The sequence below is a fragment of the Dipodomys merriami genome, unplaced genomic scaffold (genome assembly GCF_024711535.1).
Source record: "Dipodomys merriami isolate MVZ:Mamm:240054 unplaced genomic scaffold, mDipMer1.0.p SCAF_91, whole genome shotgun sequence".
Taxonomy (NCBI): Eukaryota; Metazoa; Chordata; class Mammalia; order Rodentia; family Heteromyidae; genus Dipodomys; species Dipodomys merriami.
The window spans coordinates 908,895-926,554 of NW_027206524.1; the positions used below are offsets into that span (position 1 = coordinate 908,895).

The following is a 17,660-nucleotide window of genomic DNA, read 5'->3' on the forward strand; positions in this document are numbered from 1 at the left end:
TCTGCAAAAGGGGAACAGCTCCAGTTCTAGCTGCCTGGTGAATGTGGTTTATTTGATCGATCTGGAGCCTCTTTCCCAGTCTGTTCCTTGGTTAGAATGATCATTACCTCAGTTTATCACAAAGGCTAAGATAATGATGCTAAGTGAAATGATAACGCTAAATAAAATAAGGGAGGATAAATGAAACGCAATGTTATTACAACTGTTGCTTTGGACTCTTCAATCCTGGGACTGATCCGACTAGCCTCCAAAATCCTGCCTCTACAGAACCTGGGAACAGGCACTAAGGTATAGATACCCCCCCCCCCCTCCCGCGCAATCTCCAGGGTGATAGCCAGGAAAGGAGAAGCGGCTCCTCGCAGCCCAGCAACCCAGCAACGCGCCCTCAGGCTACCCTGACCAATGGTCCCCTGGGTTAAGGAGGAAAGGGTGATTGACACTGAGGTAGGGGAGTGGCGAAGCACCATTATCCAATGGAAATCGAGTCTAATCCCAGGACGCACAAGCGCTGACCAATTGGAGGGCATAATGGAGGACGGCGTACCCACCGACTGTACTCGGCGTAGCCTAGAGCCGCGGCAAACATAAACTAATAAGGAGGAAGTTGGACATTGAAAGAGATATGCTGATTGGAGAATCTGAAATAGCTTGAATAAAAGCCCACTTGTGATTTGTCGTAAGTACACGGAAGCCCGTGTGAGTTGGAGCAGGCCAGATTCAGATGTGAGTAGGGGCCGAGGTAACTTGGGGAGCCAGGAGGAGTGGAGCGGGGAGGGGCGGAAGCGAGGGTCCCCGAGCGCTGGTGGAGATCGCAAAAGGGGAGCCTCGGGTTGCGGGGCCTGCAAAGAAGGAGGGAGTTGAAGGCACGAGGGAGGACCCCCCCAGACCCCTGAACATGCTGGACCTAAAGCCTGGCGGCTGATACCTAACAGGGTGCCCAGAAGGAAGGGCTGTTGTGTTTCTGGCCCTTGAGAAAGTAAAATGTCTGCGCCAGATTCAAATGCCTGTTGTCTGACACTTTAACCCATGTCCAACTTCTAAAGAGTAGCCGAGTGAGTGTCCCAGGGAGACGGGCTGCGCCTGCTGTCACCCCTTGGAACGTGCAGCAGGCGGGGAGAGGAGCTCAGGTCCTGGTTGCTAAGGTGTCCCTGGGCCTCAGTACTGAGCTGTGCTCGGTGATGGAGACAGGAGGCCCAGGCCCTGTTCCTTACTAATAATAAAACCAAGAGGTTTTCTCATATTTTCACATTTAGATTACAGGGAAGTGTTTAACATAGAAAAACAAACGTGTGACACTCCCCTCACCCCGGTTTTTGGATGTTTGTTTTTGTTTTTGTTTTGTAAGGATTGAAACAATCTAGAAAGGAAATTGAGAAGGATTTCTGCAGAAGGGCAAATGTCTCCTGTAACCTGTTGTTTTTGTTTTCAAGGGCTTTTGAGTTCGAGTGAAGATCAGCAAATGGCTAAGGTTTCACCCACTACCAGCACCACTTAAGCCACGGTATCCCCTTCTCCGAGTCTACATTTGTTCTGGGCAGTAAGTAAAGTCATCTTAGTATTCTTTGTGAGCCTGTTTGTGAACGGTGTGTTTAATCCCATAAACTTTGGTTGAGGTGTCAATCTTCTCAGTTTGTGCTTTTCTCAATTTTCTCTGTAACTTTTAGCAGGAAGAATGCAAGTCATTTTTGACATTGAACACAGAGGGAGAAAATCAACCCTATAGTTGTTAGCTAGTAAATTGTGCATTCAAATTCAGCTTATTCTTTCCTGAGTTAGGGTACTTCTTTAAATGTCATGGTATCACATAAATGGACTTACTCTTGAAATGAAGTCGGCTAAACCATCAGTTTTCAAAGGTTCTCAATCTGTCAAAACACTTTTTGTGTTGTTTAAATCATACCCAGTTCAAATAATTTAGCTATTCCATAGGGTACATAATCACAAGTATTTTCTCACAGTGAACTAAAAAAGTAAAAATGATTAAGCATTTCTTCTACAGCAGCATTCTATACTATAACCAGCATCTCTTTGTCATGCTTAGTAAGAAAATGTGTGTTTAGGTTATGAAGTGAAGGGCTTCATTATTAGAAGAGCTTGGGTCTATTTAATCATAAAGCCCTACCACCTATACAGATCAATGTCTCTAGTTTTTAAGCTTCTATAGGGTTATTGAGAACAATGTTTTCTTTTTTTCTTTCTTTCTTTTTTTTTTTTTTTTTGGTCGGTTGTGGGGCTTGAACTCTGGGCCTGGGCGCTGTCCCTCAGCTCTTCCGCTCAAGGCGAGCGCTCTACCACTTGAGCTACAGCGCCACTTCCGGTTTTCTAGTGGTTTATTGGAGATAAGAGTCTCACAGACTTTCCTACCTGACTGGCTTTGAACCATGATCCTCAGATCTCAGCCTCCTGAGTAGCTAGGATTACAGGTGTGAGCCACCAGCACCCTGCTGAGAGCAATGTTTTCTTAATCAGCTTCAGTACCATTGCCCTGTATCCTAGGTATTAAAGAATTGGTGTAGGTTTTACAGGTTATGTGTGTGATACCCAAAACCGCACCGAAGTATCCTTAAATCATTTTCTTGAACTTGGCACTGATGACTCACACCTATAATCCTGACTATTTGGTAGGCTTTGAATGGGAGGATCACACTTTGAAGCCAGTCCTGACAAAGACCCACCCCCCTTTCAATGCGCAGCTGTTGATTGCACCTGTCACCCTCAACTCCACAGGGGAATGAGCTTGGGAGGATCATGGGTCTAGGCCAGCATGAGCAGACAACTCTGTGAGACTGTCTCCACAGTGGGAAGCTAGATGATGGTGGGAACTAGATGAGGTAGTAGTGGGACTATCATCCAATAGCAGGAAGCCTAAAATGGACAGACTACAATACCTATGCCACTAGGCAGAAAGTGACAAGCGTAGTCGGGGGCATGGCTCAGTGGTTGAGTGTCTCCCTAACAAATTTGAGGCCTTGAGTTCAGTGCTATGACCAAAAGAAATAGAAAAGTGATTTTTTTCTTTTTCCAGAAGGACCAGTACTGTCAGCTCAGCTAACCAAACTGGAAACCTTTGTCCTCTCTAACACTTTCTCTCTTCTGCAGTTCAGACTCTTACCATTCCCTGTCTGGAGGACTACCATAGTCTAAATGGTGACCTCTGGTCTCTGATCCCAGTACGTATGTGTGCCCTGTCATCACATACCTCTTTACAAATGAATAATTATCCCAAATCCTTAAAAATAAGAGACCATTATTGGGTAGTAGGACAAATATCAATACCCCCGTAAGCCAGATTAGTGAATGTTAGCATACTAGCCATCTGCTTAAATTTTGTCTTGTTTATCATTCTGGGGATCAGACCAAGACCTCACAATGGTCGACAAGCAGTCTTACCATTGACCTACTATTCCAGCCGATGCTTTTTATTGTAAAGAACTGAAAATATCACAGATTCCGTTCAGATCCCTTCTTTTCTCTTTGCTGGCCCCATTCTGCTCCCCTCCTCTCAGAAGTACTCCTGAAATTATCCTATCATCCCTGCACATATTTTTATACTTTTGCTGTATATGTCTATCATCATAAACAATATATGTTATGTAAATTTTTTTCCTTTTTAAAATATAACTATACTGTGGGTTTCATTTTTGCAGCATTTATGTTCATGTGTGTATGTCTTCAAATGAAGAATTGCCTGCATCCTGAACAACCTTTGCATGTCCCACAGAATATTTATTTATAATTCTCCTAGACCCTAACTCCACTTTGTGTATTAACATAATGGTACTCTTTGGGGCACAATTTAATATGGTGAAATTTCCAGGAATGTAACTCAACTGAGGAATGTAAATGAAAGAGAAATTATACAAATTTGTGGTTTGGAACTTTAACAAGAGTTATTCGTTACTCTAGAAAAACCATAGACGTGAAGGCAGGCAGCACAGCTCGTGGTATTTGAGTTGCCAATACAACACACCTGCGGAGTCTGCCTTTGTAGCTTCTGTGCTCGGTGGTGATGCTAAGTTTAGGTGCAAGCATCTGACTACCGTACTTCATTATGTATTCTAGCCCAGTCAGCCTGAACATTCACATATTTAAACATATGCCATTTCATTATGAATTATTTCCATTTAAAACTGGCTCCTGTATATGATACAAAGTAGAGGTCGAGTTTTTATTATTTTCCGGTTGGGTAATCGTTCTTGCTGTCACCCGTCTGTGACATTCTTTGCCCCCGACTCAGCCAGCGCCTCCCTGTGCCAGATCCTCACAAATGCACGACTCGCTCTCTCTCCCTGGCTCTCGGACCATGTGTCTTTGTACCACTCTCACACTGTTTTAATTACCTTGGTTTTATAATATGTCTGCAGCAGTTGGTAACAAGAAGGGCAGGTTGCCATCCTAGTTCTCAAAATTGTTTCAGCTATTCTTGGGTCTTTACTCTTCCGTATGAATTTAGGATTTGTTTTCAAGTTCCACAAGAAATTATTTTTAGGCTTTGGTTAGAATGCACTGAATTGATAGATTAAGAAAAATCGAGGTCTTTTTACTTAACTACCTCATCTAGGAACATGGATTATCTATTTTTCTACTCAGGGTTGCTTTAGTTCTCTCTCCAGGTACTTAAAAAGAAAAGACCTTGAAGTTTTATAATTTTGGCTATAAGACTCTTAGAAATCATTTGTTTATTCATATTTATGTGTATACATACAAACTTATATATGTATACATACACACATCTCTTTGCTCTGAAAGTTTCAGATACTCAAAAGTTTAGAAGCCGGGTGCTGGTGGCTCACACCTGTAATCCTAGTTGCTCAGGAGGTTGAGAGTCCATGACAGTCTTTATCTCCAATGAACCACCAAAAAGCCAGAAGTGGAACCGTGGCTCAGGTGGTGGTGGTGGCTGTCCCCTCAGCTCAAGCCCCACAACTGACCAAAAAAAAAAAAAAAGTTTAGGAAACTATATAACCAACATCCACTCACATATTGTCTAGTTTTCACATCCTCTCCCCAAATAATATGAAATACCCAGAATCATAATTTTTGTTGTTTTCTTTGTGTGTGTGTGTATTATACAGTCTTCAGTTCCGTGTGTGTGTGTGTGTGTGTGTGTGTGTGTGTGTGTGTGTGTGTGTGTGTGTGTGTGTGTGTGTGTGTGTGTGTGTGTGTGTGTGTGTGTGTGTGTGTGTGTGTGTGTGTGTGTGTGTGTGTGTGTACACTCTGGTACTCTGGTACTGGGGCTTGAATTCAGGACCCGTGTGCTGTTCCTTAGCTTTTTTGCTCAAGGCTGGAGCTCTACCACTTAAGCCACAGCTCTACTTCAGGCTTTTTGGTGGTTGATTGCAGATAAGAGTCTTAAGGGCTTTCCTGCCTAGGCTGGCTTCAAAGCTTGGATCCTCAAGTCTGAGGATTCTCCTGAGGATTATAGGTATGAGCCACCAGCACCTGGCTGACACAATGCTTAAAAAAAACTTTTTTTCATTGAAAAAAATAATTCCTTAATATCAAATACCCAGATACTGTTCAGATTTTCCTAGTCATCTTAAAAGGAGTTTTTATAGTTAGTTTGAATCAGGACCCAAATAGTACATGTATTGCATTTGGTCAATAAATTTCTTAAGATTACTACTAAAACAAAGTTTTAGTCAAGTATAATACACATAAAACAAAGTGTATAAATTCTAAAGGCATAGCTAGATACAGCTGACCCAAATAAAGCCAGATGAAGAAACAGTTTAACAGTACCCCAGAACACTCTCCAGTGAAGGTGTTCTACAAGGAAAACATACTCTTGCTTCTAGCCCCCCCAAATTAGTTTGACCTATTTTTGAACATTGTTCATGGCATGCAGTGTGAACTTTTTGATGTTGTTTGAGATAAGATTTCACTCTAAAGACTAGGCTGACCTATAATTCTCTTCTTTTAGCCTTTCCTGGTGGCTTGTGCCACCATACCTGGCTTAGTGTAACTTATGCCCGTATCTTTTAACTTGGTATTTGTAAAATTATCCAGATTATTGGGTATAGTTGTAGTTAGTTTATTTTCATTGCTTTATAATAGTGCATTGTATGAGTGAATAGATTGTTGTACTTTATTCTATTGGTAAATATGTGGATTGTTTCTACTTGGGGCTGCAGTGACCTTTTTGTACATGTCTTTTGTGTGTGTGTGTGAAAATACCATACAGAGGGGTTACTGTACATGTCTTTTGGTGAACTTATGTACACATTTGTGTTGGGAATACATCTAGAAATAGAAGAATAATATTCCATTTACTGTACATTTTTGCTAATCACTACTATTACTATTTTCCTTTTTGCTTTGCTGGTGGATATATAGAGGGTACTACATTTTGGTTTTCACTTGTAATTTATCTGATGACTAATGAAATTTAGCTCCTTTAGCCATTCAGATATTCTCTTTGTTAAGTACTCTTTATTTTTTATTTGATGGATCTCTTAGTAAATAAGTATATTCAATCACTAAATTTGTGGGCTTATTTATTGTAGAGTTATATCAATTTTGGCCTTACATATTTTGTTGTTGTTGTTGTTGGTTGTGGGGTCTGCTGAACTCTGGGCCTGGACCTTGTCCGTCAGCTCTTCAGCTTAAGGCTAGCACTCTACCATTTGAGCCACAGCGCCACTTCTGGTTTTCTGGTGGTTTATTAAAGAGTCTCACAGACTTTTCTGCCTGGGCTGGCTTTGAACCACGATCCTCAGATCTCAGCCTCCTGAGTAGCTAGGATTACAGGTATGAGCCACTGGCACCCGGCCAGTTTTCATTTCTTTTAAATTCACTATGAGAATCTTTGAATAATCATGTGTGATCTGTTTGCATTTACTATGATTGTTGTATTTGTGCTTATATTTACAGTCTTCTATATTTTTATTTTCCTGGCTTTGTTTACCCACCATCACCCCTCTTGTTTCTTTTCTTACTTTTTTCATTCTATTCATGTGAATGTTATTTTATTTCTGTTGTATGGCATTTATATTCATCATCATCATTATTATTATTGGTATTACTTGAGGTTTGAACTCAGGGCTTTGCACTTGCTAGGCAGTTACTCTACCACTAAGCTACACCTCTGGCCTTAAAAAAGTACAAAAAGCACTGATTACTTTTGAGATAGGATCCCTTTTCCTGCCTAAGAATGAGCCTGACAGGAAACAACCCACCTATTTAGGCTTCCTATTATAGCTACAATGAAAGGTACATACTGCCATGTTCACCTTCTTTTGAAATGGAGTTTTTTGTTGTTGTTTTTGCCTGGACCAGCCTGGAACCACAACTCTTCTGATCTCAGCCTCTCAAGAAGCTAGGATTGTAGATGTGAGCCCCTCGTGCCTGGCTTCCTCTATATAGATATAGATATGCTATAACATGTATACTTCGTTTAATAAAACCTACAGGTTATCATTGACAGTTACTCTAATTTCCCTCCTCCTGGGGAAATTAGAGTCAGTCTGCTTTAACTTTGAACTGTTTCCCATCTTGCATGTAATACTGAGTAATATTTTAGTCCTTCCTCTTTTTTTTTTTTTTTTTGTGATGGTCCTGGGGCTTGAACTCAGGGCCTGGGTACTGTCCCTGAGCTTTTGTGCGCAAAGGTTAGTGCTCTACCACTTGAGCTACAGCTCCACTCCAGCTCCATTTATGGACTAGCTTCGAACCATGATGCTCAGATCTCAGCTTCCTGAGTAGCTACAATTATAGATGTGAGTCACCAGCACCTGGCTTTTTACTGAAGGTCACTGTGTGTTTGCTGTTGTATAAAAACTTTCATTGCCCAGCAAATTGACCAGAAGTTACAATCATCTTTCTTCCTTTTTTTTTTGGTTGGTCATGGGGCTTGAACTCTGGGCCTGGACGCTGTCCCGGAGCTCTTCAGCTCAGGATTAGTACTCTACCACTTGAGCCACAGCATCATTTCCGGTTTTCTGGTGGTTAATTGGAGATAAGAGTCTCTCAGACTTTCGTGCCTGGGCTAGATTTGAACCACGATCCTCAGACCTCAGGCTCCTGTGTAGCTAGGCTTACAGGCTTGAGCCATTTGTGCCCAGGACGACAGTCATCTTTCTAAACCTTCGTGTGACCACACTTGATTCTTGCAAGCTTATTCTTCTTGTTTATAATCTCTGTGCTAAGAACTAACAATACCAGAATGAGAAATCCAACGTTTCTGCTTTCCTGAGGTTGGTTGAAGGGACAGAAAATAAACTAGTAAGTGAATGAATAAAAAGGTAGCTCAGTGGTAGCACTTGCATAGCATTCATGAGGCCCTGGATTCAATCCCCAGCACTGGGAAGGAAAAACAAAATGAGTTAGCTACAACTGGTGAAGAGTGCTCTGGAAGAAAGAGAGTGATGGAGAGGAACTTTTGAAGGTTACCTGTGGGCAATGGGAGAAGATGTGAGGAAATGAATTTCTTCTCTGAGGATTGGAAACATGATGAGAGACTGCTCGTGCAGGTGGCTGGGATTAAGGCTTGAATTTAGGCAGAAGACACAACATACTAATACACAGAGGGAAAATGCCTGACATGTAAAGATACTGAGATGAGCCCATGAGGCTTTAATAAGGGGAGAGTGCTCCCCCAATGAGGCTATAGAAATGGCTGGGAAGGTTCGGCGCTGATGGCTCATGTCTGTAATCCTAGCTACTCAAGAGGCTGAGATCTGAGGATCATGATTCAAAGTCAGCCTGGGCAGGAAAGTCCCTGAGACTCTTAGCTCCAATTAACCACCAGAAAACCAGAAGTAGAGCTGTGGCTCAAAGCTCAGGGACAGTGCCCAGGCCCAAGTTCAAACCCCATGACAATCAAAAAGAAAAGGAAAAGGAACTGGTAGGAGCCAGGCCACCCCTAACTCAGCCTAGCATGCACTTGTGGCACTGACCCCCTTTCCAGGAGGGCCCAGTTCTAACAATACGTTTCTTGTCAAATTGTGGTCTCAAGAACATTGAGAAGCTAAGTGCTGGTGGCTCACACCTGTAAGCCTAGCTACTCAGGAGGCTGAGATCTGAGGATTGCTGTTCAAAGCCAGCTTGGGCAGGAAAGTCTGTGCGACTCTGATTGCCAATAAACCACCAGAAAACCAGAAGTGATGCTGTGGCTCAAGTGGTAGAGCACTAGGCTTGAGCTGAAGAGCTGAGGGACAGCGCCCAGGCCCAGAGTTCAAGCCCCATGATCAACCAAAAAAAATATAGAACAGTGAGAAACCCCAGGTGCTGGTGGCTCACGCCTGTAATCCTAGCTCCTCAAGGGGTGAGATATGAGGGTCACAGTTCAAAGCCATCCCAGGCAGCAAAGTCTTGGGTCTCTTTTTCTCCAATGAACCACCAAAAAGTCAGAAGTAGTGCTGTGGCTCAAGTGGTAGAGTGCCATCCTTGAGTGGAAAATTTAAGAGACAGAGCCCAAGCCCTGAATTCAAGCCCCATCTTGTATACACACACACACACACACACAGAAGAGAATTTCATGAGATAGAGAAGTCATGAGATAGAAGATTAAGCCACACTCCTTTGAAATTATATAGCACATACCTCCTCTGTTAATCATAGTCTAAAACCATGATCAAATGAGATAGGTCTGTGAAGTACTTAGCACATAGTAAATGTTCACAATTATTGACGGCTCCTCTTCTCTTAAGGGCCGGAAGTTTCCTCCCTTTGGTGACTAAGAACTGGACAGCAGAGTGGAGATTTGTGCCTGGTGAGTCAAAGTTCATACCATGGATTTCACCAAAACTTCAACTTCTGTTTGGCCTTGGAGCTCCCAGGCCCTGGTACCTTCTACTGGTCCTGGCCAGGGTTTTGTAATGAGGTTCAGCCTTCTTTTATGGGTTGGGGGAAGAAACTCCAGCTCAGAATGCAAACTTGGAAGATGTGTGCAGAGCTGGGAGCAATCTCAGTCAAAGAAAGGCTTTGGGTTCTACACCTCTATCTTCTACTCAGGGACTCAACCTCCAGCAAATGGAAGACCTGGAGACTTGTAGCGACATCCCAGTCATCACATCCCATATTGAGTTCAGGCTTTCTGTGTTTGTCAGAACACCAGGAGCAGGTGCAGTCAGGCCCAGCCACGGCGTGGGCTGGTGTGACCCCTCCCTCCCATCCCCGATGGCTGGCACAGTGCTGGGAGTGGGTGCCGGCGTGTTCATCCTCGCCTTGCTCTGGGTGCTGGTGCTGCTGCTGTGTGCGCTGTTATCCAGAGCCTCCGGGATAGCTAGGTAAGGCATTCTTTCCAGTTGGGAGTCCTAGGTAAAAGCAATTAGAGGCAAAATCGCTGATGCTCATTAAACATTTAGAATTCAGAAGATCATTTTTGTAATTACTGGCAGTTTGAACGAGTTGCATTTTAACCTCTTATCATAAGCACTAACTGTGTTATTTATGCTCTGAGGCAGAGGTGGGAGGAGAAAGGAAGTATATTTTTCAGTTCTTACTGTGGAGGAGATGGCGGAGAGACAAGAGATGACAAGAAAATCTGCTTTCGCTGCCTATTGAATTTCTCAGGGGGATGCACATGGGAGTTTTTCTTAATTGTTGTGATTTATGCCATGTTGCTTGGTCCAGTCTCTTAGGGCTCTAGGCGTAGGCCCAGGCAAAGTAAGAAGCATTTGGTGAGTTGAACTGTCACTCCATACCAGGCACTTGATTTTAAGATCATAAACAGACCCCCAAACACTCCACAGTTGTACTATGGAGAGGACTTGTCAGTAAAGAGCAGAGAGTTACAAATTTGCTAATTTTTCTGGCCAAAAAGCAACCAAAGTGGATATGAATAGAGTTGCCTTGATTTTGTTGTTGTTTTTTTTTCCCTTGAACATGACTTTAGGCAGAAGCACAGATGAAAACTCTGAGTTCTCATTATTAGGAGTTTGGAATAACAGGAACACGCCCAAGATGGTATCTCTAGGAAGAAAGGCCTTGTGTATAACAGGTGTCTGGACATTGTCAGGGGACTGAAACATGTTCACCCCCAGGGAAGAGCCAGGCCAGGCCCAACTAGTTGGGAGAAATTGTAAGCTGAGTTTTTAATACTTTGTCTCATTGCCCCAGGTTCTCCATCATTTTTGTCTTCCTTGGTGCTCTGGTCATCACATCAGTTCTATTGCTTTTCCCCCGAGCCACTGAACTCCCAGCCCCAGAAGTTGAAATGAAGGTAAAACTATTGGTTTCATTTGCCTCCTAATACAAACCTTCATCCTTCTCTGCCACCTGATATGTTAGCACAGCACTGTTGAAACATGTGTAGGGGAGCTCAGAGATAATTTTATATTTTATTTTATTGTTGGTAATGGGGCTTGAAATCTGGGCTTGGGCGCTGTCCCTGAGCTCTTCAGCTCAAGGCTAGTGCTATACCACTTTGAGCCACAGAGCCACTTCTGATTTTCTGGTGGTTAATTGGAGACTTTGCTGCCTGGGCTGGCTTTGAACTGCTATCTTCAGATCTCAGCCTCCTGAGTAACTAGGATTACAGGTGTGAGCCACTGGCACCCAGCTTATTTTTTTATTTTTATTATTTATTGTAAAGGTGATGAACAGGGGGATTACGGCTACATATGTATGGTATGTGCATATCTTATTGAACAATTACCCCTGCTTCCTCATTTTCTCCCGCTTTCAGAGGGAATTTTAAATCCCACGATCTTCTGGCCCCACTTGCAATACACGGTCTGAGTTGGTCTTGTCTTCAACTTAAACTTCATGACAGTGTTGAAAGACTACCTCCTACCTATTATGACGACCAAGCAAGGGAAACTGAGTGAGGAATGGATAGGCACAGGCCTGCCGAGAAGTGAAGCATTGCCATCCTGGTAGCCTCGGCTCAAAACCTCAGATTAAAGGCCAAAATTTATGTGCTCTCAGGTACTGAGCCATGTGACTTTCTCCCTGTGGTAGACTTTTTCTACTTGTGATGTGGAGAGAAGTATCTCCACAGAGAAGAGCAGTGGGGAGCGAGTAGCATTACTATGAGAAGCAGAAGGTAAAGATGCAGTTGAACTCACTAGTAATGATTCCTCTGGTCCTCATTCCTGGGACCACATCTGCCAGCTGACACCTCTGAAAGTAGATTTTGTGTGTGTGTGCGCGCGCGCCCATGTGTATACACACACGTGTGTGCATGCACATGTTGGTACTATAGCTGGAATTTTCAGGGCCTTGTACTCAAGGCATTTTTTGCTCAGGGTTGGCACTTTACTACTTGAGCTGTATCTCTTCTTCCTGCTTTTTTACTGTTTAGTTGGAGATAATCTCTCAGATCTGTCTGTGTGGACTGGTTTCAAACCTCTATCCTCAGGTCTGTCTCCAGAGTAGCTAGGATTACAATTATGAGTCATCAATGCCCAGCTTGAAAAGAGATCTCTGGGGCTGGGAAGGTGGCTCAGTGGTAGAGCCCTTGCCTTGCATGCATGAGGCCCTGGGTTCGATTCCTCAGCACCACATAAGCAGAAAAAAGCCAGAAGTGGCGCTGTGGCTCAAGTGGTAGGGTGCTAGCCTTGAGCTGAAGAACTGAGGGACAGCGCCGAGGCCCAGAGTTCAAGCCCCACGACCGACAAAAAAAAAAAAAAAAAAAGATAGCTCTCTGTCATCGTGTCCTTCTCTGGAGATGCCACTCATGCCTTACCATGATTGCTGTCACAACCATAGGATTTTGATCATTTGCCTTTGGCCATTATTCCGTCTAGTAGCCTTCTCCCTTTCTACCTACACTTTTATCCCCCATTTTTAAATTGCTATTGTTAAGGTGATGCACCGAAGGGTTACAGTTATGTAAGTTAGGTAGAGCGCATTCCTTTTTGGTCAGTGTCACCTCTTGTGTCACTCTCTCCCAGTTTTTCCCTCCTGTCCCCACCCATAAGCTGTATAGTTCATTTTCAACATAGTGTCTGGTGAGTACCACTGCTGTTTGTTCGCCCTTTGTCTTCCAATTCTGTGTCTACTTTGATTTTTAAGTGGTAGTGATAATAAAGGGTTGATAAAGTTATATAGTGATGATAAAAGATTACTGCTGTGCTAGACATGTGTGCATTACCTCATTTAAACTTCAGGACAGCTCTAAGTAGTGTATGAACCCATTTTATATGTGAGGATACGGAAGCTGTAAGAGATTAAGCTAATTTGCTCAAGATCATACACAGGAAGAGACATAGCAAGGACTTGACCTGAGATCTGTCTTTAAAATCCATATTGCTGGTGCCTCAACTGAGTATCAGGGTGAGTCTACAGAACTTTTGCTTTGGGCTGGGAAGGTGGCTCAGTGGTAGAGCGCTTGCCTTGCATGCCTCAGGCCCTGGGTTCGATTCCTCAGCATCACATAAGCAGTAAAAGCTGGAAGTGGCACTATGGCTCAAGTGGTAGAGCGCTAGCCTTGAGCTGAAGAGCTGAGGGACAGCGCCCAGATCCAGAGTTCAGGCCCCACGACCGGACCAAAAAAAAAAAAAAAAAAGAACTTTTGCTTTATTAATTTGGTAGATAGATTATTAATTTGATAGATAACAGTCCACAAATTTAAGACCTTTTGAACTAAAATGGATACACACTTCCCACTCTACCTAGAACTAACCATGGCAAAAGGAAGGAAATTAATTCAGAAAACTTGAAGGAAACCTAGACTTACCTTACAAATTCATGAAATCACTTCCATAGATGCCTGCTTTTTTGTTCACATTTGACAACCACTGTGAATGTATGGGTCCCATGTATAGAGTTAAGGGTGAGTGCCCACCCTGATACTCTTTAAAGGGGCAAGAATGATGGAGGCTGGAGATTTCTAGATTACTGCAGGTGTGACTACTGGAAGAAGGCATGGAGCAAAAACCCTGTTTCACAATCAGTCCGTTTCTGTCATAGGAGTTTCAGACTCAGGAGAGAATGGTGTTTAAGCAAAATCTGTTTGTCAGCATGGCCAGCAGAATTGGAGTTCTCATTTTCAGGATTTGAGAGCTGGCCCCTGCAGCAGTCTGGCTCAATACTGTATCAATAATACATGGGCTGGGCCTTCTGCACCCAAGGCCTGCTAATTGGCTAATTAAAAAGTGAAACAGTCGAACGAGCAAACATGTAGCCCACTAGAGACTTGTTCAGTACCAGAGCCAAGGTCAAAGTTATGTTAAAGTTGTTTTATCAAACTGACCTTTATTGTAAGTTGACTGTTGGGGTAATCTCTGGAGCAGATGGGGTGTCTGCAGCTGCCTCCTTTTTGGCGTCTTTGGATTTCACCGATCATTTGAGTCCCTGGATTTGACAGATACTTTTTGTATCGACACTGTATTTTTCTAATGCTGCTATAATGCATGACTGCAAATGTAGTGGCTCCCACACAAACTTACTATCTTATAGTTCTGTAAGTTATAAAGTCCCTCATCAATCTCACTGGCCTAAAACCCAGGGGTCGGCATGGCTGTATTCCTTGCTGGTGGCTCTAGAGGAGACCCATTTCCTCACCTTCTCCAGCTGTCCAGGATGCCCTCAGTCCTTGGCCTGCAGCCTCCCTCCTCATCTTCAAAGTCGGCACCTAACATCTCTTGGATACTGACCCTCTTTTCTGCCTCTCTTAAAGAGCACTTTTGTGATTACACTGGGTAATCCAGGCTAATGTCCCTATGTAAAGTCAGCTGATTAGCAACCTTAAGTCTCCTTTGCCATGCAATTTAACATACTTCCTAGGGATTAAGTTGTGGACATCTGTGGGCCATTATTCTATCAGAGTTAGTTAAGTATTTTGGATTCTCTCTTACATATGTGGGTTTTCAAGGCTTCTGTGAAGTTACTCGAGGTTTTTTGCTGCTCCATTAGGTCTATACATTAAATTGCTTTTACCTGCCCAATGTTGAGTACCACTGTTTGGCTCTGTGGGGAATAGATTTCTGGCAGTAAACAGCATACAAGTGGGAAGAACCCACTTAACACCAGTTACAGCTTTCTGTCAGTGAAGACTAACAGAACTATGGTATCAGTTTTGACTGGTTACCAGGCAGTCAGCTACATGATTTGAGACAAGCTACTTGTGCTATTCACATTGTAGTATCTCGGGCAAGTTTCCATTTTCCCTCTCCCTTGGTATGCTGGGTAACGAACATTAGGGTTCAGAACTCTTTCGATGAAAGCTTTGAAGAAACACATTCTTGTTTTGAAAATGAACCTTTCTGAATGGTAGTGGCTTGACGATTTTTTTTTTTTTTTGGTTGGTCACAGGGCTTGAACTCTGGGGCTTGAACTCAGCTCTTCAACTCAAGGCGAGTGCTCTGCCACTTGAGCCACAGCACCACTTCTGGTTTTCTGGTGGTTTATTGAAGAGTCTCATGCCCTTTCCTGCCTGGGCTGGCTTTGAACCATGATCCTCAGATCTCAGACTCCTGAGTAGTTAGGATTACAGGCGTGAGCCACTGGTGCCCAGCCTGGCTTGATGATTTTTAAGGTTTGGTCTTAGATACATAGAAATGTGTTGGGGTAGGGGGGTGCAGGGGTTGGGAAGGTGACTCAGTGGTAGAGTGCTTGCCTAGCATTCATGAAGCCCTGGGTTCGATTCCTCAGTACCACATAAACAGAAGAAGCCAGGAGTGGCACTGTGGCTCAAGTAGTAGAGTGCTAGTCTTGAGCAAAAGAAGCTTAAGGACAGTGCCCAGTTTCTGAGTTCAAGCCCCATGACTGGCCAGAAAAAAAAAAAGTGTGTGTGTGGGCGTGCGTGCATGTGTGCATGTATGTGTGTGTGTGTGTGTGTGTGTGTGTGTGTGTGTGTGTGTGTGTGTGTGTGTGTATGCGTGTGTGTATGTACATGTGCATGTTGGTATTAGGTCTTGAAATCAGAGCCTGGGCACTGTCCCTTAGCTTTTTCACTCAAAGCTGGTACTCTACCACAGCTCCATTTCAGGCTTTTTGGCGGTTAATTGGGGATAAAAGTCTTACTTTCCCACCCAGCTGGCTTTAAACCATGATCTTCAAATCTCAGCCTTCTAAGTAGTTCGTGAACCACTGGGACCCAGCTTGCATCCTGTTATATTTTAGTGTCATTAAAATCCTCTATAATGAAAATTGTTGTTTGGGGGTCTTTTTGGTGCCTATCCTGGAGCTTGGACTCAGATCCTAGGCACCAACCCTGAGCTTTTGTGCTCAAGGCTAGCACTCTACTACTTGATAGAGCTGTGGCTCTATTGCCAGCTTCTTTTGGTAGTTAATTGGAGATAAAAAGTCTTTCCTGACTTCCAGCTGTGCTCCTCAGATCTCAGCCTACTGAGTAGCTAGGAGCAACTGGCAATGATGAAAATGCTAACACAAATAATTCATTCTAGGATAAGCCTAGTTTCTTCTAACTCTTTCAGATAACTGATTTCAGAACAGAAAGTCCTCCAAAACATTTATGTATCTTCTAAATTGAGCCATTTGTTCCTGTACCTTATTCATCCTTTTTTTTTTTTAACCTTCTGTCTCCAACTTGGGGATTTAAGAAAAAGACTCTTTTACTCATATATATATACAAAGGGTACCCAAGGCAAGATGCTATGGAAAGATACACATATGCTCAAATAAACATATTTCATCACAGATTAGGTGTGTTCATCATAGATTTCAGATTAGCACAGGCAGGTTGCTGGAGTGGCTGTGATTTCATTTGATGCTTGCTCTCTTCCTCTAGATTGTGGATACCTTTTTCATCGGCCGCTATGTGCTGCTTACTCTGCTCAGTGTCATCTTTCTTGGAGGCCTCTCCTTGGTTCTAACCCACCATGTGCTGGAGCCAATCTATGCCAAACCACTGCGGTCCTGATGATCATTTCTGAGGAAACCAAGACTCTTCTCCTGTCCTTCTTTTTGATGTCATCCTGAAAAAGGGGCAGTTTTCATATCTTCTGACCAAAGGAATATCCACTTACCACTAAGACAAAACTGTCTTGAGTTCTGGCTTCCAGAAACAAATTGCAAAATTGACTCCGAGGCCATGGAATCTCAGCTGACTTCTTAGACCATGTACTTCAGGGTTTCCATCTGTTTTGAAAGGGAAATGGTTACGATGATCTGCTTAGAGTACACTTTCAATCAAATTGTTAGTAGTAGATTTTGGGAAAAAAAATTTTCTTCTGTTGTCCAATAAAAGATCCTGATATTTTTTGGTAGTTTGTAGAATTCTTCATTCTAAGATTGCAGTCACCTAAAAAGAAAATACACTTAAGTCAAGAAGGATGTTTTAATTTGGAAGACATGTTTAGATGTTGGTTATTGATCACTTATGCAGATAGTTCCACAAAACACTATAAAATCAGTAAACAACCACCAGTGGTCTGACTTGGACTTTAAACTCTTAGGCACAGCTTTCTGGAAGCTTGTATTTTTTTCAAGTTTACTTGGTGATTAGGAAAAAGATATAGAATGTTGATTGTCTTTCACCATGGATCTCTGGATTATTTTTCTTCCAAGATCTAATGACCTCTGTGTACCTCATTTAATTACCATAAAAAGCCATTTTAGGTTTGATCCATTTTTGTTGGTGTTTTATTGCATTTTTGGTTTAATTTTGTGACATTTTCACTGTGTTGCTCAGGCCGGCCACAAAACCCTTCATTCTTCTGCCTTAGCCTCCTGAATGTTGGGATTACAGCCCTGTGTCACCAAGGTGAGCTTTTTCTTTCCACCTTTAGTAGCCCTTCTCTAAGCCCAGT

At 42.9% G+C, this 17,660-nt stretch overlaps 1 protein-coding gene across 4 annotated transcripts; it reads left to right on the forward strand.

Moving 5' to 3' along the window:
• Positions 1-578: 578 nt before the first annotated feature.
• LOC138821302 (transmembrane protein 218) lies at positions 579-17,110 on the forward strand. Of its 4 annotated transcripts, none has more exons than XM_070013434.1 (6): positions 579-676; positions 1,431-1,537; positions 9,651-9,712; positions 10,050-10,229; positions 11,062-11,164; positions 16,640-17,110. In XM_070013434.1, the coding sequence occupies exons 4-6, from the start codon at positions 10,120-10,122 to the stop codon at positions 16,769-16,771; spliced, it is 345 nt and encodes a 114-aa protein (XP_069869535.1). In that variant the 5' UTR covers positions 579-676; positions 1,431-1,537; positions 9,651-9,712; positions 10,050-10,119; the 3' UTR covers positions 16,772-17,110. The 4 variants fall into 4 exon arrangements, with proteins under 4 accessions (XP_069869535.1, XP_069869532.1, XP_069869534.1 ...); XM_070013431.1 differs by having other exon boundaries at positions 618-723; XM_070013433.1 differs by lacking the exon at positions 579-676 and adding an exon at positions 707-739.
• Positions 17,111-17,660: the final 550 nt, after the last annotated feature.

Coding starts and splice junctions, on each gene's coding strand:
- LOC138821302 (XM_070013434.1), top strand. CDS start 10,120: ATGGCTGGCACAGTGCTGGGAGTGGGTGCCGGCGTGTTCATCCTCGCC. Junction 10,230..11,061: donor AGAGCCTCCGGGATAGCTAG/GTAAGGCATTCT, acceptor TCATTGCCCCAG/GTTCTCCATCATTTTTGTCT. Junction 11,165..16,639: donor CCCCAGAAGTTGAAATGAAG/GTAAAACTATTG, acceptor CTCTTCCTCTAG/ATTGTGGATACCTTTTTCAT.